Raw genomic sequence first — 23016 nt, 5'->3', positions numbered from 1 at the left:
TTCAAGGCCAGAAAGAGATGAATATGCAGCAAGACACATGGCTTTATGATAAATCGCTCTGCAGCGCTTGCCTTCCACATTTGTGACACTATTCTTCATTTCTGCACCTTTTGTGGGAGACTCCAAATGCTTTTATGGCAGGAGCAGGAGCATCCACTGTAGCTAAAGTTACAAAAATATTTCAAAAAGTTATGGGAAAGTGAAAATAGAGATTTACAATGGAAGTGTTTGCGCTTGTTTAGTATAGAAGCTTCTATTGCTTTTTTAAAACTTAAAATTGGAACTCATTTGTGTTTATATATGTTTACCTGCTTTAACTCTGTCCATAACTATCATTTCCTTTTCCTATATAATAAATCATTAGATAGTTTACTATAGGACTGGCCACAAGCGTTTCTCTTTGGTGTGGGATCTAAAGTGCAGTTGACCTGGATTAAGTGACTGGTCCTTTGGGCTTAGGAGTTACCTGAATAATGCTGTGATACTTGGTGTAAGGGACCGTCAGAAAGGTAGGTTTGCCTAGGTAACAGGACAGATCAGAGCACCCAAGAGGACAGTCTGTGACTCCTTGGTTAGGTTGTTATAGTGCCTGAGGAGTTTCCACTTGATACTTGGTTGGTGAAATCTAGAACTCACAGCCAGTTTGGGGTTTGTGCCCTGCTTCTTAACAGTCTGCCCTGAGGTTGGCACTCACATTCTTGAGCCCCTGCAAGACAACTTGTATCTGTCACCAGCAGAAGTTGGTCCAATAAAAGATATCACCTTAACCACCCTGTCTCTCACCTTTCAAACTGACATTTTACTTCTCAGGCACAGTTTGCCTATACAGAGTTGCTTACATGCATGGTGCTATGTAAATGATGTGGTAATAATTAAAAGACTGCATTTGACAGGTTTAATTCTGCCCCCAATTACACTTGTCTAAGTACTGTTGCATGGCTCTAAGAGGGGACAGACTATGACCATATGTTGTTTGCAGTATATGTTTTGGTCCCTTGAACTTTTCTGCCCTTTGGGGTAACTGATCTAGTGAAACATGCATATCAGTGGGTGTCAGGAGACCTGGCTTTTATTCCTGATTCTTCCACTGACTTCCTGAGTGACATTGGACAAGTCTCTTACCTTCCCAGTTTTATACTACTTACTGCACACACCTCTGCAAAGCACTTTGAGATCATCATATGAAGAATGCTAAATAGATACAAACTAGCATACAATGATTTGAATGGATAACAATAGCAAACTGGGGCAGTGTACTGTATGGGGGAAATTCTTTGCACACTGCTCCTATCTTTGCACACCCGAAGAAGGGCCAAACCACAATGTGGCCTTAAACTAGGGGGGAAATAGAAGGAAAAAAAAGAGAAGAGGTAGATTGTTAACCCAGAATAACTGAGCCAGTAAAAACCAATGGCCCCATCTGTGCCTGCCTCTGGATGAAGACTATTTCTGGTGAGGAAAAGCATCCTGCCAAAACCTGAAAGGGAAAGAATGCGAGACAATCCTGACCATTTCCTTCATTATATATAATCTGTTCAGAAAATCATATTCCTTACATTTCTCTAGTGCTGTACATCTTCAAAACATTGCACTAGCATTGCCTAACTAATCAGAGGGGAACTTTTGTTTCCAAGAATTGTTTGACATTCAGTCTCCACTCTTCCCTTATATTAATAATGTAAACAGACTGGGACAGAATTATCCCTGTTGTAACTCCATTGATTGCTGCGAAATTATGCCTAAAATAAGTTTGGCCCAATTATTTATTTTAATGCTTTTTCTTATAAGTGATAAGAATATTATCATAGCGTTCCAGTTTAGTTGGAACAAAGAATTCCCATGCAAGAGTTATAATGACATGATTAAACCCTCTATCATCTCCAGGAAATCTAAAGTATTATCATTATAAAACTAAAATTAAAAAAAAAAGAGTAAACAATACGTCATCGTGGTGATTGAACATGTTTTAAACGCCCTGTCCAGTACTATCATACATATCTCACCTTTCCAGGTTGAATAGATTAATAGATCTGAGGGATGAAACCATTATGGTCATCTCGACTAACCTCCTGCATCGCGCAGGCTAGGGAATTTCACACGTGATTCCTGCAATGGAGGGAGTTATTCTCCCATACTACATATGTGAACACTATTGGGTCCAATAACTTGTGGTTAAGCAAGGCTATATCTTTTAGAAGACATCAAATCTTGATCTAAAGCCTCCAAGTGATGGCAAATTTACTCCTTCCCCTGGTAATCTCTTCCAACATTTGCCAACTCTCATGCATCTGGCGGCCCTGTCATGCATTCTTACAGCCCAGCTGGATCTTCACACATCAAGCTAGGCAGCAGAGACTAGAATTGCCCCACTTGACAGCCCGCTTGTGGCACCTGCTTTGCAGACAGCCAAGTGGGTCCCTCACTTGCTGTTCCTCCAGTTGGATTGGTGCAAGTCTGATGATTTGGGAATCTGTACAAAATCTCTTTGAGCTTAGGAACTCTATGTATTTTTACCAAGTTGTAAGCTCAGTTTTGAATGTGACGCCTTTTGCCTTCATGTGGGGCTGAAATGCCCACAAAAGCTTATGCTCTAATAAATTTGTTAGTCTCTAAGGTGCCACAAGTACTCCTGTTCTTTTTGCGGATCCAGACTAACACGGCTGCTACTCTGAAAAGAGGGTTGTTGACTTAAAATGCTTGATCACTGAAATGTAATTGTTGTAGACTGGCTCCCAACCAGGAGGACTGGTTTAGCAGGGGAGAGGTCACCTTGAAACAACGCAACCTGGAACAGTTGCCAGAAAGGGCTATATGGTATGCAGAGGGAGAGGAGCCAATCTTTCTAGGATCTTTGGCCAGTTTGTCTCTAGCTCAAAAAGAGAGAGCAAGGTCACAGAAGCTGGGCAAGGAGACTTCATAAGAGAGAAGCCCCCCTGCATGTATCAGCCTGCATGAGGCAGGGAAAATCCTGCCTACCTTCCTTCCAGGATACAGATAGTCCCCCAGGATTCACAACGGAAGGGTGAGCTGGAAAGGGGCATTGTATTTAGGGTGTTTGTTATCTTGTGTGTGATCTGCACTCTTGTGCTTTATAGGATTAAAGAGTGTTAGAGTCTGGACGAGGTGTTATATGCTTTACAACTATTTAGTTGGGAATTGGTCCTGCTTTGAGCAGGGGGTTGGACTAGATGACCTCCTGAGGTCCCTTCCGACCCTGATATTCTATGATTCTATTGCGAGCCTTCTGATAGAGGTTAACTGTAAACCAGAAGGCTCTGAGCTTGGGGTGGAGTCCTGGGAAAGCATGTGTTTAAGTACAGGGGAGTCTGAAGGGTCAACGTTGCACCATGAAGGGGTTAGGCAGCTGAAGAGCAGGTTCCAGCTCTAAGAAGGGAGTGTTAGACTGCAGGTCTGCACTCCAAGACTGTGCCTAGGGACCCCGAGATGGAGCTGGACTCTATTCGGGCCTTGCAGGCTTAAACCACCCAGGGATCCAGAGGTTTGGATTCCCTTGACAGCAGTCTGGTGGATGGCTCAAAGGGGGCACCGACCCGATCCGTGACAGTGGGAAAGGAGGAGCGAAAGGGGAGACCAGCAGTGGAGTAATAGGGACATAAGATTAGGGGCTCAGTACTGAAGCCTGGTCCCACATTATCCTCTACCCAGTCAGCTCCTCCAGACAACACCATACAGCTACCCTCATCCAGCTACCTTGCTCAGCTAGCCTGTCAAGCAGTCCCCAGCACCCCCACCCAGTTACCACTCCAATAGCCTTTCATCTACCCCCACCAAGCTATTCATCAAAAAGACCCCTCCAATTGCCCCCAGACAGCCTCCTATCTACCTGAACACCCCAACTTACTTCCACCACACTACTCCTCAGATAGCCCCTATTGCCTCAACTGCCCCTCTAAGGTACCACTCAGTCATACAGCTGTCCCCACCCAGCTGCCTCACAGACAGCCACCAGCCACCCCACCGAGGTACACCCTGTCGTCAGGTGACCCTGACAGGAGTTCCCTAGTGCAGCAGGCCATGGCATGAACAGCATGCCCACCTCAGTTTCTCCTCTCAGGTAACACAAGGACTCTAGGCCAAGCTCTCTTGTCTCAACAATACCCCTCTCTGGGCTGGTTTATTGCGAAAAAAGAGTGTAAATGGTCCAAAAGATAAATCCCAACACACAGTCTGTTTATCGCTCCAGTGCAAGGTGTCATTAAAACCCCAAAACATGATGCCCCCACCTCCCACACACCAGCATCTTCCGTCACACCTAGGCTCCTTGTCAGTTCTCTTCCATCCCTCTGCCAGGACAGCCACCCCAGCTCGTCCAGTGGAAGTGCAATGCCACTCTTCCCAGTGGGACCTCCCACAGCCTCTCTGCTGGGAGATCATATTTATCAAGGGAGCTTCCCTCACTCCCCTGGCCCTCTCATTTTTCTCTTGGGTCTAGCTCTCTGGCGCGGAGGCATCAGAAGGTAAGCCCCTCTGCTGCTCTCCTGCCTTCAGCCCTCTCCAGCCCTGGCTCCTTGGCTTGGGGAAGTCATCTGGCAAACCCCAATTCCTGTTCTTCTTGCCTTCAGCCTTCCCGCAGGAAATATCTTCTGTCTCTGGCCGTTCTGATCCACCCTTCCTGACTGACTCTGGCAGCCCTGACTCACCAGGCCTTTCACCAGCTCTCTCTCCTCTCTAGGGCATAGGTGCCCTCTTTTAAGCCCAACTGGAGTGAGCTGACGAGGGACAGTTACACTGGCCCTGCTCCCTCTTAATGGGCCACTGTGACTCTGTGTGACAGCCCCAGAAAGACCATTCTAAAGTAAAATATGAACCCATACACTACTTCACCTTGTTAATTGTATCTAGACATGCTTCAAAATAATAAGGAAAATGTCACACATCTTCAACATTTTGTTGCTACAATCTGTATGGATACAAATTCCAGGTCATAAACATAAAATATAATAGGGTGTGCTACCAGCTTCTGGATCAGCGCAGTGATGGAGAATACTAAAGAAAATATTGCAATGTACATTCATAGTATTTCTAATGTTAAAATAGAGAACGGAAGAGGACAGTGCAACATGGAACTCCACAAGTCATGGTTCTGGGGGCAGATGTGCAATTGCCTATGATGCCCTGGGGACAGTCAGAAGAAAATCCTGAACAATCTGAGCATGCTTCCTCTTACCCCTGATATTTCTCTGAGACAACCCAACATCTCCTTATGACCGATGCTGTCAAATGCTCAAGAGCAACCTAGATGAGTATGATTTTTCACCATTTTTCATGACTGTGAGGAGATCATCTACAAGCAAGACTTATGCAGTCTGTGCCACATTCCAATCTAAAACCTAGCTGGGGATTGGGATATTTAGCATCGTGGCCTACATGGGTATAGTTAGAGGTGGCTCTTCACTAACTCATTGCCTTGCTCAGAAATGTAAAATTAGAAACATTAATATACTCTTTATTATGCCGATACAGTACATTGGCAGAAAGTGAAACTGTATACACTTTATGGAAATATGACATTAGAACAGACTCCCTGGAAGGCATTTCAGCCACAATTAACATTTTATATACTTTAGAAAGAAAATAAAATTGATTTATAATTTTATCGCTTCACTGAATAAACACTGGCTGGGCTAAATGGGTGATAGGTAGACAAAGAAAGGAAAGTTGCACCAAGTGAGTATTATGAAATTTTCCATAAAGGATTTCTTATGTTTTCCCCCCACCTTCCAAAGGCCCTTAACTATGGCTTTGAGATCTTCTGATGAAAGATGCTATAGAAATACAGAGAGTCATTATATAAACAAATTCTTATTGCTAAGGCAATGGTTCATTGATTTGATAGAGGCTATTCTTATTCTCACATACTATCCATTGTAGTACTCACTCTCAGGTATACTAGTATCTAGATGCATGAAGCACCTTTACCAAAAGCCAGCACGTTAGGCAAACTACAGCAAATTTTCCTTAAAAACGACCTCCACAAATTCAATGGCACTAAGTGTAAATGAAACCACACTGTTCCTCTTACATTTCAACTTTTCAAACAGCTTGCATTTATTTTCACTTACTTTCTTTCTGAGCACTAAGTCTGTATCTGCCTGGAAAGACTATACGGCCTGGTCTACACCTAAAACTTAGGTTGACCTAGCTAGGTCACTCAGTGCAGTGAAATATTTTGCAAGCTCAGCACCATAGTCAGGCCTAACCTCCGGTGTAAGGACAGTTAGGTTGATGGAAGGATTCTTCTGTCAACCTAGCCACCACCTATAAGAGAAGTGAACTGCCTACATTGATGGAAAAACACCTTTGGTCGATGTAGGAAGTGTCTACACTACAACAGCACAGCTGCAGCGCTGTAGCTGTGCCTCTGTAGGGGCTGTAATGTAGACCTACCAAAACTGAGAAGGAGATTCAAGCCCACATCCTCAAAGGTGAGGGTCTTGGCCTCAGTTTCTAAGTTCTATTAAAATACCTAAAGAAAAACTAGAGCTATATATTTAGCTGATCCACTTCACTTTAAAGAGGGGAACTGAAACAGGAATGCATGGAGGTTACAAGGGCCCCAAAGGATCTGTATCATGTGTCATAGGACCAAATTCTGCTCTCAACCTCCTTTGAAGTCAGGGTGTTTGAAAGTGTATAACTCAGCAGAATTTGGCCTAATACTTTCAGTTTTATAAACAAAAAAAGAATAGTCTTATCAAGAAAGCTAGATAAATAGAATTTTAAGCTCTTAAAAACAGATTTTTCTCATCATTTTTGATGAGATACATGCTATGCAGGCTCTCATTTAAAGTTACTGAGAATTATTATCCTGCTGTGAATGAGATTGTGTGCAACTTGTAGACTTTCAGGCATAAGAACAGGAGTGTGTATCTCATAAAGGGGGTAGGTAAAAGTTGGTTATAATGATTACACACAGTAATTACAGTATTATCTCAATATCAGGAAGAGATAAGATGCTCCTGAAAACATTAATCATCATCTCCACAGCACCTTAGTGTTGTGTCACCAAAGGAATTAAGATTTCAATTTGGGAAATAAGCACTAGGAGCAGTAAAATAAAACAAAGCCCCTGCAATAAACAAGTAATGTATGAACAGCCCAAACTGCTTATACCATCTGTTTTCCTTGAAGAAAGATGGTCTCCCAACAGCTGTAGTCCCTTCCTGTTTTTCACTCTTCCTTGCCCACTATGTTCAGTGCTCCTTATTTTTTATTTTATTTGTAATTAATTTTTTGTTACCTGTCTAACATTGGAAAAGCTACTGCAAATATTTACTATCAGGTATAGTTCTTACCACCAGGAGTAGCCCCATTTGAATTCAGTACAGCTACTACCTGTAGTAATCACTACTTCCAGAACAAAGTGTTTGCAGAATTGATCCTTTAGATTGTAAATCCCTTGAGGCAAGGATTGCCTTCTGACTTGTCTGTAAAGCATCATGCACACTAATAGCCCTGTGTAAACATAAAATAATTAATAGCGGCAATAAAGGTAATATGGAAGGTGAACTCCTAGGGACTCTCATCCCATATTCACAAATATTAACACAACCATAAAGATCCTTAAATTCCTAAAATGAGCAATCCCTTCCTCCCATACCCTGTTTTGTCAGCAGCACCGTTGGGGCCAGTAGATCCTGTCCTAGCATCCAAATCTTGAGAGACTCATGAGGGGGCAGCTATCCAGCAGAGCATTCCATTGCAGCTACATCTGAATTGCCCTCAAAATACCAAGATTATGCCAATGTTTTTGAAAAGAGCAATGAGGACACCCTGCCTCCACACTGGGACTATGACTGCAAAATAGAGCTGCAGCCAGGAGCAAATATACTGTTTGGACAAATTTATGCCATGTCAGGACCTGAGCTGATGGTGCTCTGAGAATACCTCCAGGAGTACCTGGCCTGAGGGTTTATCTGCAAGTCAACCTTGCCAGCCGGCACAGCAGTCCATTTCATCAAGAAGAAAGATAGCAGTCTCTGACTCTGCATCAATTACCATGCACCAAATCAGATAACTATCAGGAACTATTACCCGCTACCCCCGATTCCTGAGTTGCTAGATCACATGGGGGCTGCCCATATATTCACTAAGTTGGGGAGGGAGGAGGTATACAACCTTGTGCAAATCAAGGAAGGGGATGAGTGAAAGACTGCCTTCCAAATATGGTATGGCCACTATGAATCTTTTGTAATCCCCTTTGGGCTGACCAATGCCCTGGTCACCTTCCAACATTTTATAAATGATGTATTCCCAGACATATTGGATCAGTACATAGTAGTCTACCCAGATGACATATTGGTCTTCTCCGACTACCCTCAACAGCATACCACTCATGTCTAAAAGGTTCTGGAATGCTTATGACAGCCTGGCCTTTATGCCAAGCTCAAGAAGTGTTCCTTTGATCAGGTCTTCACAGAGTTCTTGCTCTTCACCTTATCCCAGAAAGGATCCAGATGGAACCATGCAAGGTCCAAGACTGGCCAAATCCCCACACAGTAAGTGAGCTGCAACACTTCCTGGGGTTTGCCCATTTTTTTTTAAATTGATAATTCATCCTGAATTTTCCAAAACAAATTGAGCCCCTCGCTGCTCTCTTCCAAAAAAAAATGCCCAGTTCCATTGTTCTCCTGAGGTTCAGTATACATTAATCAGCTGAAACTCTCCTTTACTGCTGCATCCATATTGGCTCATTGTAACATCATGACATCAATGTCACGTAAGCCTTCATTCTAGAAACCGACAAGTACACTAAATTGGGGCTGGCCTCTCCCAATGACTTGGTCCTGAACAAGTGTTACACTCATGCATTTACTGCTTGAGGTAGCTCCCCCTGCAGAGCTAAACTATGAAATACTTGATAAGGAACTCCTGATCACAAAAAAACACCTTTGTGGCATGGTGGCACTACCTGGAAGGAGATTTCCACCCAGTCCAGGTATTCACTGAACATAAAAATCTGGAATATCTTTTTAAGGCAAAAGCCTTAAATGAATGGCAGCTTTGGTGGGTCCTATTTTTCTCATGATCTGACTACATCATCACATGTCACCCCAGATCCAAAAACAGCAAGGCTGACACCCTGTCCCAAAGATATAGTACCAACCCCTGAGACCCCAGCCAGGAACCAACCCTTATTCTCAAATCTTGTAACTTTCTCAGTACAGCTTGTCACCAGGATATACTCACATAGATACACTCTCCCTCAGGATTTCCGACTAACAAACAAGCTATTAGCAACAATTAACCACATGACACCCAGGAAGGGATCATGTATATAAAGGACCGTGTCTATGTTCCCGCAAGAGTTGCTTTCCTGTAACTGTGCCATGACTATCCCCTAGCAGGACACTTGGGGCACTTTGAGGCCCAACGATTAATATCTTGCTCCTTTTGGTAGCCAAGGATGTGCCCCATGATAAGGTCATTCATTGCTTCTTGCAATGTTTGTGCCCCTGCCAAGACACCATGCCATAAGCCCTGAGGCGTCCTCCAGGCCTTGGACACCCTATCTCAACCCAGAGTGGCCATCACTGTAGACTTCACTGTAGAATTACCGAAGTCCAACAAATTTGAAACAATTTTGACAGTAGTGGACCACTTTACCAAAATGGCCCACTTCATCCCTTGCACAGGCCTCCCCTCCACTCAGGAGACAGCCCACCTATGGATTAGCCACATAGTTCACCTCCATGGCCTTCCAGAATGCATCACCTCTGATCAAGGGTCTCAGTTCACAGCATGGTTCTGGCGTGAGGCAATGCGCCTGTTGGGGGTCCGCACATGTCTTTTCTCTGCTTACCATCCCCAGTCTAATGGCCAAAAAGAAAGGGCCAACCAAATTCTCAAAAGCATCTGCAATGATACATCACTAATCACCAGGATGACTAGTCCTCCCTTCTCCCTTACACGGAGTTTGCATACAACAATGCAGACCATGCGCCTATGGGTCAAAGCCCCCCTCTTTTTATATATCAACTATGGGTACCATCTTCAATTCCACCCGCAATTACTTGTGTCCTCTCCCAACCCGGCCACCTCAGACCTAGTGCACTGGATTCATCATGCCCAGGAAGAAGTGAAGGACCACCTGAAAAAAGCAAGAGCAGACTATAAATGGTATATGAACCAACATTGACAGCAAGGTCCCATCTACTCACTGGGACAAAAGGTATGGCTCTTCATGGAGCATCTCCACACCATCAGACCTGTTCGCAAGCTGAACTTTCAGTTCTTGGCCCTTTAAAGATCCTGCAATACGTCTAGTCACTTTTGAATTGCAACTACCCTGGTCTCTGAAGATTCACCTGGTGTTTTGTGTGTCACTTTTGAAGCCCGACATGGAAAACCCTTTCCTTCACAGGACCCAGCCACCTCCTCCACCATACCAGGTACAGGGCCAGGAGGAATACGTGGTTCACAAGATCCTGGATTTTAAGCACAAAGCACTCTGGTATCTTGTTGACTGGGAGAGGTACGATCCTGAGGAGCACATCTGGGAGCTGGCAGGAAATGTACATGGCCCCACACTCATACAAACATTCCCTAAGAATCGCCCTGAAAAGCCTGGTCCCATGCCACCCTGTGGGCATGCCTTAGAGGGACCATGGGTCTCAAACACTGGTCCACAGGGCTCTTAGGAGTCAGTAAGTTCCAGCTGGCTCCTCAGCGGCTACTAACATCCATTGTGGATATTCTGGTTACCAATAAGCTTTCATGCTGTCCTTTATTTTTAAATGATAATATCCAGAATTCTTGTTTATTTCCTGGTGCACAGTGGTACACTGGTTTGACCCTGCAGACTCTGGTCAGCAAAGCTAACTAAACAACACTGAATATACACAGGAAGAAGCTCTTCTAAATAAAAGGTGTCATTCTTTCCATAACAGTTTTCTAGGTAAAATTGCATTTTAGCTGGTAACTGAAATTCAGTGCATCCCTGAGACGTCTTTTTCTAAGGTCATAATATTTCAGCAGCATCTTTTCTGAAGTGAAAATGGGTGTTATCCTGTTACTTTATTACTATAGCAACTTCCTGAAAAGAGATTATAGGTGAATTTCTCATGATTTTGTCTGCACATTTAGGATCATGGGACTATAATTTCAAGTCTATACAGAGATCACCTGTTTCTAACAGTGGTCTGGCTATAATAATAGATATAATGATATGGAATGCTAATATCTAATGTACTCCATAAGAATATTAATACATGAAACTAACTTTGATCTTTTCAATATTTTGTACTTTGATCGGTTGACCTTTCCACCCTTTCTCACAGGTGAGTGAGGCTAAAAAAAACAGGGAGAGGTGGAATGGGTAACCAATCATCCTGAAGAATGTTGAACAGATCAAGGTTGTTCAGAGCACTGATATTCTTCACAGAATCTATACGTCATTAAAATTCTTACACCCCATTCTTATAAGGGAAGCTGTAAGGAGAACAGACAAAGGCACAACAGGAATCTATTCTCTTGACAATGACTTTCACAATAAAAGAAAATGTTCTGAACTATTCCCATTACTGTCTGAAGACTTTAATCTTGTGGACTTCAGGTTCTGTTCTTGAAATCCTTCCGGTCCCTTTAGAAGTTATAGAAAGTGAGGTTAATGTTTGTAGTTTAATTATGCATTTAAACATTTTGGAGAGTAAGACACACCTGGAAAGATGTTGAGATGTCCCAGTTTTATTCCCAAGGAAGTGCTGGGCTTTTAAAGTCATAGCCCACGATCTCAATATTCTGATAATTTTTGGTAGAACATTAAACTATGCTGGGTAGAGGACAGGGAACACTGGGAAGAGTAAAGAGAAATCTTTCCCCATGCTGATTGTTCCTTCCTTACCAATGAGTACGATGGGCAACCCACAGCACTGGCCTGACACAGATTTCCCTTTGTTGTGCCACCCACATCCGTGATCATGCTACTTACATGCAAGCATTTAAAACAAGAACCAGGTCACTGAAGCAAGCCTTTTGCATTCCCTCTCTTAAAATGAAGACACATCAACTAACAGTGAATTTGAAAGGCAGCCTTGCCTCCTGTTTGATGTATAATTAAGATGAAGTTAACGTTGAAAATCACCAATTGACCAAAGGGATAGGAGGTAACAGAGCAAGAAATTAATGTTGTGTTTCTCCACCTTCTTTTCCAGCTACGGAGAAATCTTCAGGGTGACCTTTGGATGCTTAGAAACTTTAAAGGCAAGTGGAACACCTAGACATAACAAGCACTCCCTGTCACCACCTGCTATGCAAGATGCACTGGTACCCATCAATAAAATATGTGCATACTGCATTTGTAAAACAATTTCAATCTGAATATTGCATGTAACATTGCACCCCACATAGATGCTTCCTGCATCGTTTTACATCATGTTATTAATTTCAAGGATTACTCGTTCATACAAAAGATACACAACATTTAAGACAAAGTATTGAGGGTTGCCTAGATTATGAACAGGGATAGTTAGTAAATTTCTGAATATCTCCCCATAGCCATAACAAATATTTAATAAATAAATAATAATAATAACGCATATTTTCTGTGCAATGTATGATCCCTGAAGTGTATTTTTATAGAATAAAATGACCTGCTTTGATATTCACAGGGTCCTCTTCCCAGAAGTCTGAAAAATGTCCTCTTTTTAAAAATATGGTCTTAAGCTTAAGCTTTTATATGGTAATTGCACACAACCAGTTCATAAAGAACAGCATCATTTTTTTCGCTTCTGACTTCAGTGCCACTGGAGTTATACAGATTTCAAAAAACGTATGACTATACTGACAAACACAGAATTGTTCTGAACATCTGTAAGCAAAATACGAGGAGAATTTCATAGTGAAGGAAGAGCCTGGGCTGTGTAATGCTTGTCAAATATGCTGTATTTGTGCATTAGTCTAATGCACTGAAAATAGCTCAGAATGCTTATCCACTGCAGAATGGCTTTTCATATTTTCATCTGTACAGTAGTTACTATGAAATGTAAAAATAATTTTCTATCAGTGTATTCATAAGCTTCACAAGAGCTCGATTATCTCTAACCATCAATTTAACAAGGCAACACCATACCAATTGATAGGACGATCTGTAGAACAACCGTTTATGCTCTGTATAGTATGACAGGGGTCTGACCGCTATTTTGTGCAAGCAGAAATCATGGCTCTTCCACCTTCCCACCATGGAGGTGAACCAGCTGGAATCTAGTGAACTTTCAAAATGCCGTGGACAGAGCTCTACACATCAATAGCTATATCAACAAATCCCTTCTAGTATAAACAAGGCATAAGGTTTTGACGTGGTGAGGTTTATTCTGAGGCAACCATAACTGTCACTAAATGAAATTTCTGAGTGGGTTTTTTTTTTTTTCAGAAAAATGATACATTCAATGTTTTAACTATGGTTTAAAAATGGCCATTTTCCATTTAAAAAAAAATCCTCACTATTTCCCACCATTTGGCAAGAGAAGGTGTGACACTCCTTCCCAAGACCTCCCTCACTTTGGGCACAGGTGATCACTATGCAAATGGTACCATTCTGGCCTTTGTATGTAAAAGTAGGGTTAGGAGGCACAACTGATTTATAAAGTGCTCTGAGATCCGTGGGTAAAAGGCATACACACACGTGCAAGTTAGTATTATTGGTATTGTAATGCTCTATTTTTGCAGGGCACCTTCAAGCCATCTGAACCTGAGCTATCTTTTGTCAGACCATCTCTCACCTGCAATAGCCAATTGCAGATTGGGTTCTATGGCTCCCCGGCCCCCTCTTTATTCCAGGAGCATAAGTTAATTAATTATTATGCCGTATTTATGCATGAAAAGACATGGTACAAGCTCCAAAAAGCTTACAGTCAAAATCAAACAGACAAATACAGTATACAAGTGTAATAGGGTTGAAGGCCCCCTGTGCGCCCCCTCGTGGCCAGGGGTGTCTGAGCAGTGACCTGCTAATAATTTCTCCCTTTTCAAAGGGCTCCTTACAGACTCCACATGCTTTTCTTGAATCCAAAACACCCGTCTTTGGGGTCTGGGTTTAGTCACAGAAAATAACTCAAAATAAAACTCCAAGTCCCAAATTAAAGTCCCACAAACAAATATTTCTCTTCCTAATCATAGAATCATAGAATATTAGGGTTGGAAGAGACCTCAGGAGGTCATCTAGTCCAACCCCCTGCTCAAAGCAGGACCAACACCAACTAAATCATCCCAGCCAAAGCTTTGTCAAGCCGGGCCTTAAAAACCTCTAAGGATGGAGATTCCACCACCTCCCTAGGTAACCCATTCCAGTGCTTCACCACCCTCCTAGTGAAATAGTGTTTCCTAATATCGAACCTAGACCTCCCCCACTGCAACTTGAGACCATTGCTTCTTGTTCTGTCATCTGCCACCACTGAGAACAGCCTAGCTCCATCCTCTTTGGAACCCACCTTCAGGTAGTTGAAGGCTGCTATTAAATCCCCCCTCACTCTTCTCTTCTGAAGACTAAATAAGCCCAGTTCCCTCAGCCTCTCCTCATAAGTCATGTGCCACAGCCCCCTAATCATTTTTGTTGCCCTCCGCTGGACTCTCTCCAATTTGTCTCACATCCCTTCTGTAGTGGGGGGACCAAAACTGGACGCATTACTCCAGGTGTGGCCTCACCAATGCCAAATAGAGGGGAATAATCACTTCCCTCGATCTGCTGGCAATGCTCCTACTAATACAGCCCAATATGCCGTTGGCCTTCTTGGCAACAAGGGTACACTGCCGACTCATATCCAGCTTCTCGTCCACTGTAATCCCCTTTTCCGCAGAACTGCAGCTTAGCCAGTCAGTCCCCAGCCTGTAGCAGTGCATGGGATTCTTCAGTCCTAAGTGCAGGACTCTGCACTTGTCCTTGTTGAACCTCATCAGATTTCTTTTGGCACAATTCTCCAATTTGTCTTGGTCACTCTGGACCCTATCCCTACCCTCCAGCGTATTTATCTCTCCCTGCATCTTAGTGTCATCTGCAAACTTACTGAGAGTGCAATTAATCCCATCATCCAGATCATTGATAAAGATGTTGAACAAAACCAGCCCCAGGACTGACCCCTGGGGCACTCTGCTTGATACCGGCTGCCAACTAGACATCGATCCATTGATCGCTACCTGATGAGCCCAACAATCTAGCCAGCTTTCTATCCACCTGTAGCGGGGTGATTACCCAATCCCTGGTCTGAAAAGGGTTACAGCCAGCCCTGGGACGGGGCTGGAGCTGCGAACTAAAAGCTAGGCTGATTGGGGAAGCAGCCACAGCTGGGCCACGCCCCAATCAGCCCTCAGCTGGCCCTGATAAAAGGGCTATGAGCCAGGAGCTAGGCACACTCTCCCTCCAGCTTCAGACGGAGAAGGACCTAGTTGCCTGGGAGCCGTGGGTACAGGCAACAGAGCAGGGCTGGGGAAAGGTGAGAGGAGCTGGGGAGCTCCCCCCTGGCAACTCCCCAGGCTGCAGGCCCCGTGCAAGGCCAAACCAGATACTGGGGTTGCAGAGGCTGTAGCCCAGGGGTTAGGCAAAGGCAGCAGGTCCAAACCCCACTTTGCCAGTGATGAATGGCTTGTACACTGCAGTCTGCCCCAGTGAGCGGGGGCTAGATGGTGACTGGCAGTAGCCATAGACTGAGGTGAGGTGGGGATAGAGGGTTGGGGGTTCCCTGGGGAGGGGAGACCCAGATCTGTGGGGGTACTGCCAGGGAGCAGCACCCAAGGTAAAGGGGCACCGGGGTCCGGGAGGGACACGGGGCCAGCGACAAGCGAGACATCGGCCAGCAGAGGGCGCTCCAAGGCTGGAAAAGCTAATTCCCTGGAAAACCAGCAGGAGGCGCCACACCGGTGAGTCGCCGCATCGCTACACCACGTAATAGTCCATTCATCCAATCCATACTTTTTTAACTTGCTGGCAAGAACACGAATACCAAGCTCCTCTGCCTGGAGAGCTTTTGCACTCTTTCCCTTGTCTGCTCAGGATCCCTCCTGCATTAGCAGGTTACTCCCAACCCTTCCTGGCTGTAGTGTTAGTCCCAGATCCCAGGACCCTGCTGGAGCCTACTCACTCCTAGCAGTCTCTCTTCTCCTTGAGCAATACCCACACCTGCAGCTTCCAGCTGCTCTTTAGAGGAGAATCACCTGATCCCTCTCAAATGGGACTCATCTGGTACTCTGAGCTGGATTACTCTTCAGCCCAAGGACCCTGTTACAACAGGATATTACCCTCTCTCTCTATAGCTATTCTGAAGTCCAGCAGGAGGACCAGTCTACAATGCAGCTATTCAAGAGAGCTTACACTCTCAGTATACTTCACTGTCTCTCCCAGCCCATCCCGTTCCCACCTCTGATCCCACCTCCCCTGGCCAGCAGCCAGCACTTCGTATCTTTAGACTAGAGGGACCCTCAAAATTCTACCCTAAATCCCCTCCGCGTACCAGGACTGTGTGTGTGTGTTGGGATGGGGGAAATTGTAACATCCTTCACTATCCAATATAAAAGGTCTGATAATCAGGGGAATTATGGTCACATTTTGTGGGCCTTTTACAAGCTAATGCTCAGGCTGTTGAAGAGAATGGACTGAAAGTGCTGGATGGCTAGAGGATTACACACTATCGTAAACACTGCACATGGTGCACTGAAGTGGAGGACAAGGCCCAAGGTGTAATACTGTGGAAGTTAAGCTTTCGGAAAGGAGGTAATGGATGATCTGGACAAATGAAAAAGACGTGACTGATCCACTGCGCTGTTTTCTTAACATGTGATGACTCTCCTTGTGGCTATGCTTCCCAGCAGCCTGCAGGTGCCGCAGCCCAGGGTCTAGCCTGCAGCTGCCCAGGCATCACTTAATGCCAAAGGTACAGTACCCTCTCCCAGTATTCTAGTTTGGGGGCGGGGGGTGGGGTTTAAGTTCATTTCCACGGAGTCCTTACTTTCAGGAACACTTTGGCTGTTAGTTGTCACTAGTGAAAGATTACCTCTGTGCCTATGTAAAAACAGCTCCCGTAATTTTTGCTTTCTAGAGTAATTTCCTATAAGTGTTTCATTTCTTGCTTAATAAAGACACAGCATCACTTTTCACAGTCTTGTTTATTTACAGATGATTTCTGTTTCCTTGGGTACTCTGCAGCAATTCTCTTCGGCGGATGTGACATCTATTAATTGCTAGGACTGCCAAACTTTTTCCACTGTTTTATGTCATCCCTAGGTGCCCGGTAATAAACAAAAGTGGTAGAGCCGCCTCAGCAGTTGGCATGAAAAGTGTTGACAAGAGAACAAAAGCAAAGTGAAACCTCAAAGCTATCGTCTACTAATGACTGTGTAGGAGAGCACGCTGGGAGAACTATGCCCAGCATGCATATACTTTCAGAGCAGCACTAATCAGTGTAAAATGGCTGTAAAGGATTATGGGATTTGAATTATGGGTAAAAACAATGGAAGCTTTTGGTTGTAATAGGGTGGAAGGACTGGTGAGAGCACGGAGCATGGACAAATCCTGGAGGTTTGTTTTGGTCTGGTGGGCTAGTGGTTGTTGGGTGTATATAAAAGATAAAGTATTGAAAATAATTCAGGAGAGAGATGATATTTAAACTTATCACCACAAGACACTATAGGGATAAAAAGAAAGACTGATCTGACTCCTGATTTCTGTCAGTACTAAAGGAATGGTTTGAACTGTACATTATCAGTTTTCCAAAGAAGAAATATACGATAGTTAAAATTTCCTGAGAGCATACAGGAAAAATACAAGAGACAATAACAATGTAAACCTGTTTCTTTTCCATCCTTAGTGTCTTTGTATGCACCCCAGCTAATTAGATACTAGGGGATGATGGTTGCTTGTAAATATCTTACATTATATTAACATTTAGATTGGTACAGTAGATATCAGTGTTCATTATGGGCCCAATCCTGAGCGGCTCTGATCACCCTCCAGTCCCACTAAAATAGATCATAATCTCATAGGATCAGGTCCATGATCTGTGAAATCAAAGGAAACAGACATACCTGAACAAACCTCTTCATAGGTGGGATTTGGGGTACACCCTCCTGCATAACCCACTTGAGTGGAGTAGACTCCTTTCTGTGTCCAAAACTTTCTCTCTGCTCCCCAGAAACATCCCATACCTGCATAATGTGTAAAGTACACAACAAGATGTTAAGATCTAATCAATATTAAATCAATCACTTGCATATTAATTAAGACTCTCTGTACTGGAAACGACTGATGCAATTGGCACATGACGGTCAAATGTCCACCAAGATTAGCTATGGATTTGTGATTCTGTGCAAATCCATTCCCCTTCACGAAGCTAGCACAGACAAAACTTCTGATTTGTCTGAATATCGGCATATTATAGATAGCAAAATTTAGAATAACCTGTACAATTTTCAAAGGCACACATTTTAATGACATGAATCCCCACCCACCTAAAAAAAAACCATTGCTTAAATGGCAATTGTACATATTTCTGTAGCAGCATTTTCCTTTAGTTGATTAGCAAGCTGTCAAAACACATTAATTTGTATTAATGGCAAACATTTATTTAATGTTCTGCTTCCTGGCACATGCAATCTTTAAAGGTGGAAGAGTAATAATTAACTAAATTATAGATCATAGAGGAGAAAAAACTCTCAGGCTTAGTTAATTTATGCATGCAAATATCTGATGTGCATGCAAAAATCAGGTATTAATTCACCCACATGGCCAGTTATCAAAAGAGACCAGATTCTTGGCTGATGTAAAATGGGCAAAATTCCACTGAGATCAATGGAGCCTCACCAATGTATACCACCTGAAGAGGTGATTGAGTGAGGACCTGATCTGCACATGCACATCGATTTTTGTACTCATAATTTCAGTTAGTGCAAACTGATGCATGCAATTCTACATGCCTTACTTTAAAAATATGGCCCTAAACTAATGCTATTTTCCATGGAAAGCTGCTCCCATAAATTTATTACATCACTCCTAGGCCATTCTGAATTATGTTCATTATTTCCATGACCTATCGGGCCAGATTCTCTGCTAGTATAAATCTGCATAATTCAATTGACTTCAATGGAGCTGCGCCAATTTGCACCACATGCAGATCGGGCCACTTGTGCCTGTCATTGGAATGGGGCGACTTAACTGATTGCTAATGACTGGGAACCAACATGACTAACAGTCAGGATTCTCTGAACGTTTTATCTAGTTAAGAAGAATGAATTACTTATTGTTTGTGAAGCTCTCTAAAGATGAAAAGTGTCATGTAAATGCTATTATTATCTAACTAATCTATGATTACAGATGGCAATGTATTTCTTGTCTGAACTTTTGAATAGTTTTTTTTTTTTTATCTCTTCTCCCACTAAAACGCTGGAAATAAAGGGTTGTGTAACATACAATAAAATTCCAATTACAGTTGGAAAACAGTGAACAGTTGTAGGTTTTGCAATGATAATACTGTTGAGATTTCAGGTTAAAAATATTACCTACAGTTTCCATTAAAGCACAGCTAAAAGAACAAAGCAGGGCCTTCCATAAAATACAAATTGTTCACAAAGGCATATCCTTCCTTTGAAACTTCAGAAATCAACTTCAAACTCGAGTAACTTATTCTGATCAACTCTTATCTTTGTTTTCAGTTGTAATGCACTAAATATACAGGGGCAATGTCACTGCCATTTTAGAATACCTGATGTCAATTGCAACCAGCCTGTTATCCCACGTTAATGCTACCATTATATACGTAGTCAGCTGAGCCTACTGATGTGGGTTTTATACTCAGCTCTGCCTGTGATTTGCTGTCTTTTGGCAAGTGACAAGTAAATTTTCAGCACACACAAAGCATGTGTGGACACACTTGTGCCTGCACCTTGAAGATGCAAAAATCTACACACATGTGGGCAAATTCTAACACCTGAGCACACACACTTTAATAGTCCAAAACCTGCATATGCGAGTGTTAGAAGCAGCAACCACAAAATCCACTGGGACCACTCAAACACAGAGTGCATGCAAGTGTTAGACTATTTAAGAAGGGTACACAAGCATTAGCAAAGTTCAGATGCAAATACGTGTGTATACAATTTTGTGTATGCAAAAGGGAAAGTGGCCTTTCAAAAAATTGAGGACTTCGGCGTCCAGAATTGTCAATCTTCTGGGTGGTGTCCATTGACTTTCTTGAAGCAGTGGGCATTTTCCGGGGTTGTCTACATAGTGTCCCTCTCTGGATCCCTTGTTTTGACCTTTTGGCCTGCAACCCTACCCCCAGCTTTTTCATTCTTCTTCCCCATAATCAGTTGATCTCTGGGCTCAGTGGCTTCTTCCCACACCTAAGGAGGTGGGCCTTTTGTTGTTCTAGTGCAGGGGTTCTCACAACAAAATGTTTGGCGGTGTCAGATTGAGGCTACCAACTCTTGCTGGTGGCCACTCTGACAAATTTTCCTAAAATACTTCATTAACATTAGGAAAAAACATTGTAATTTATTGATGTGGGTTTTTTTCCTTTTGCAGACTCAATAATAATAATAATAATGTACAGTTGTATTTTGGTGCCCCTGGCCCACACTGCTGTGGTGTTTAGATGCTGCATGTGATTATTAGAACTGGGAGCACTGGCTGTTGGGAGTCTGAAAGGACAGGAAACAGGAAGGAGGGGGGAGGAGTTGAGGAGGCTGGGAGAGTTACAGCGTGTGCAGCTACAGCTTGGAAAAGAGACTTCCACTGTAAATAAAGTTCTGTTGAAGTTGTTAATACTTTGCTTGGTGGATACAACATTTTGGCGACGAGGATGGATCTTCTGCCTCTGAACCCACCTGCACCCTTTCTGCAAAGCCCAAGTGAGCCTCCAATTGCTTTTACTGCCTGGATCTGTATGTTTGAGACTTATCTGCTTGCAATCAGTGCTACAGAGATTTCTGAAGTAAGAAAGCGTGCTCTGCTAATCCACTGCCTTGGAGCAGAAGGGCAGCGTATATTCTACACTTTTCCCCTTGCAGATGATAAATATGAGACTGCACTCACTGCATTAAAGAACTTTTTTGTGCCAAAAGTGAATGTAGTAGCTAATCGCTACAGATTTCGCCAGCGTGAGCAGAAATCAGGGGAGACTATAATGCAGTATATGGCTTCCCTGAGGAGTCTGATTGTAACTTGTGACTTTGGGAATATGGCAGATGAGATGATTAGAGACCAGCTCATTGAGAAAACAACAGTGCTTCATGTAAGAGAACGCTTACTTCTAGAACCACAACTTACACTGGAAAAAGCAATAACCATTGCTACTCAGATTGAGTCAGCTACAGCTGAAGCCAAAATAATGAGCCAGGGTACAGGAGGCCCAGTCCAGGCTGTGACTCCTTTGCAGAAAAGTTCACTATCACTGCAGACAAACAACTGCAAAAGGAAAACTAATGAAAAGCCAGCGAATCAGCAAATGCAAAATACAGTAAAAGCATGCTTTCACTGTGGATCCCCACAACATCTTGCAAGCTTCACAGGATGTCCAGCAAAAGTAGCTCAGTGCAATCATTGCAAAAGATTGGGCATTTTGCTAAAGTATGTCGCAGTAGCCAGTTCAATCAACAGGTGCATGCAGTTACAATACCAGATGTTACTGTGCTGAGTGTAGACAAAATCACTACTGCACATATTCCAGAACAGATAAAGTGCACTGTAAATGTTTCTGCCATACCCTCAGGCAAATCACACTCTATTCAGCTAATGTTGGACACTGGCTCAGCAGTATCTATACTACCTGATTCCATCTATTTGCATTACTTTAAAGATGTGCCTCTTACTGAACCCAAACTTCACTTGGTATGCTATTTGAAAAACCATATTCCAGTACATGGCTGCTTGCCAGCAATAGTTACTTTTGGTGATTGCTGTGTAACTGCGGAGTTCTACATTGTCCACAAAGGCACTCCTATCCTTGGCAGAGATTTATTAGCTGCTTTAAATCTCAGGGTAGTTAATGGACGAATTGATCTTCCTCAGCAAAGCACTCTTGCGGTACACACACCAGTTTCAGCTGGGACCCAACTCCAGGTTGAGGAGAAACTCGGCTGTGCTTACGGGTTTCTGCATAAAGTTAAAATGCGGAATAATGTGTTGCCTGTACGACAGAAATTACGGCGCTTACCATTTTCAGTCAGGGAAGCTGTTTCAGAGGAACTTAGAAAACTTGTTCAAAAGGACATTATTGAAGAGATTAACTCCTCAGACTGAGTTTCACCTATAGTAGTGACGCAGAAGAAGGGTGGAGATATTCGCCTTTGTGTGGACTTAAGGGAGCCAAATAAAGCTATTGTGATTGACAGCCATCCTCTTCCTCACACAGAGGAAGTATTTGCAGAACTCCGTGGAGCAAAGATGTTTTCTACTCTTGATTTGCAGAGCGCATACCACCAGGTTATGGTGCATGAAGATAGCAGAGACCTCACAGCATTTATTACACATGAGGGACTATTTCGTTTTAAATGTGTTCCATACCATCTCGCATCAGCCCCAAGTGCCTTTCAAAAAATGATGTCATTGATTCTGAAGAATCAACATAGAGTTCAGTGCTATTTGGATGATATTATTGTGTTTGGAAATACTACTGAGGAGCATGACAATAACCTGCAGTCTGTACTAAACTGCACCAGCAAAGCAGGCCTCAAGCTCAATAGGTCCAAATGCAAATTTAGACAAACTGAACTCTCCTTTCTGGGGCATACAATTTCACAGGCTGGACTAAAACCTGATCCAGATCATATCCTGGCAATTTCAAATGCTCCTCCTCCAACAGATTTGCAAACCTTACGTTCCTTCTTGGGTCTTACCTCCTGGTATGCAAAATTCATTCCCAATTATGCTTCTGTCATTGAACTGTTACGAGAATTACTACGGAGAAGTTCAACCTTAGTGTGGACAACGGATGCACAAGTTAGTTTCGAAAGGGTGAAAGACTTGATTGTACATAGTCCAGTACTTGCATTATTCAGTCCTGCATTCCCCACAAT

General features: G+C 43.2%; 1 protein-coding gene across 1 annotated transcript in view; it reads right to left on the bottom strand.

Moving 5' to 3' along the window:
• MSRA (methionine sulfoxide reductase A) overlaps positions 1-23016 on the bottom strand; it is a 300938-nt gene that overhangs the window by 72881 nt on the left and 205041 nt on the right. Inside the window, exon 3 of the mRNA XM_026656347.1 lies at positions 18031-18150. Within this exon, the coding sequence (XP_026512132.1) occupies positions 18031-18150 (120 nt within the window). The remainder of the gene's footprint in view (positions 1-18030; positions 18151-23016) is intronic.

Source organism: Terrapene carolina, unplaced genomic scaffold, assembly GCF_002925995.2.
Source record: "Terrapene carolina triunguis isolate 2854851 unplaced genomic scaffold, T_m_triunguis-2.0 Scaffold228, whole genome shotgun sequence".
Lineage (NCBI taxonomy): Eukaryota > Metazoa > Chordata > Testudines > Emydidae > Terrapene > Terrapene triunguis.
Note: the sequence above shows the minus strand (reverse complement) of the source record. Positions and strands in the feature narration are given on the sequence as shown.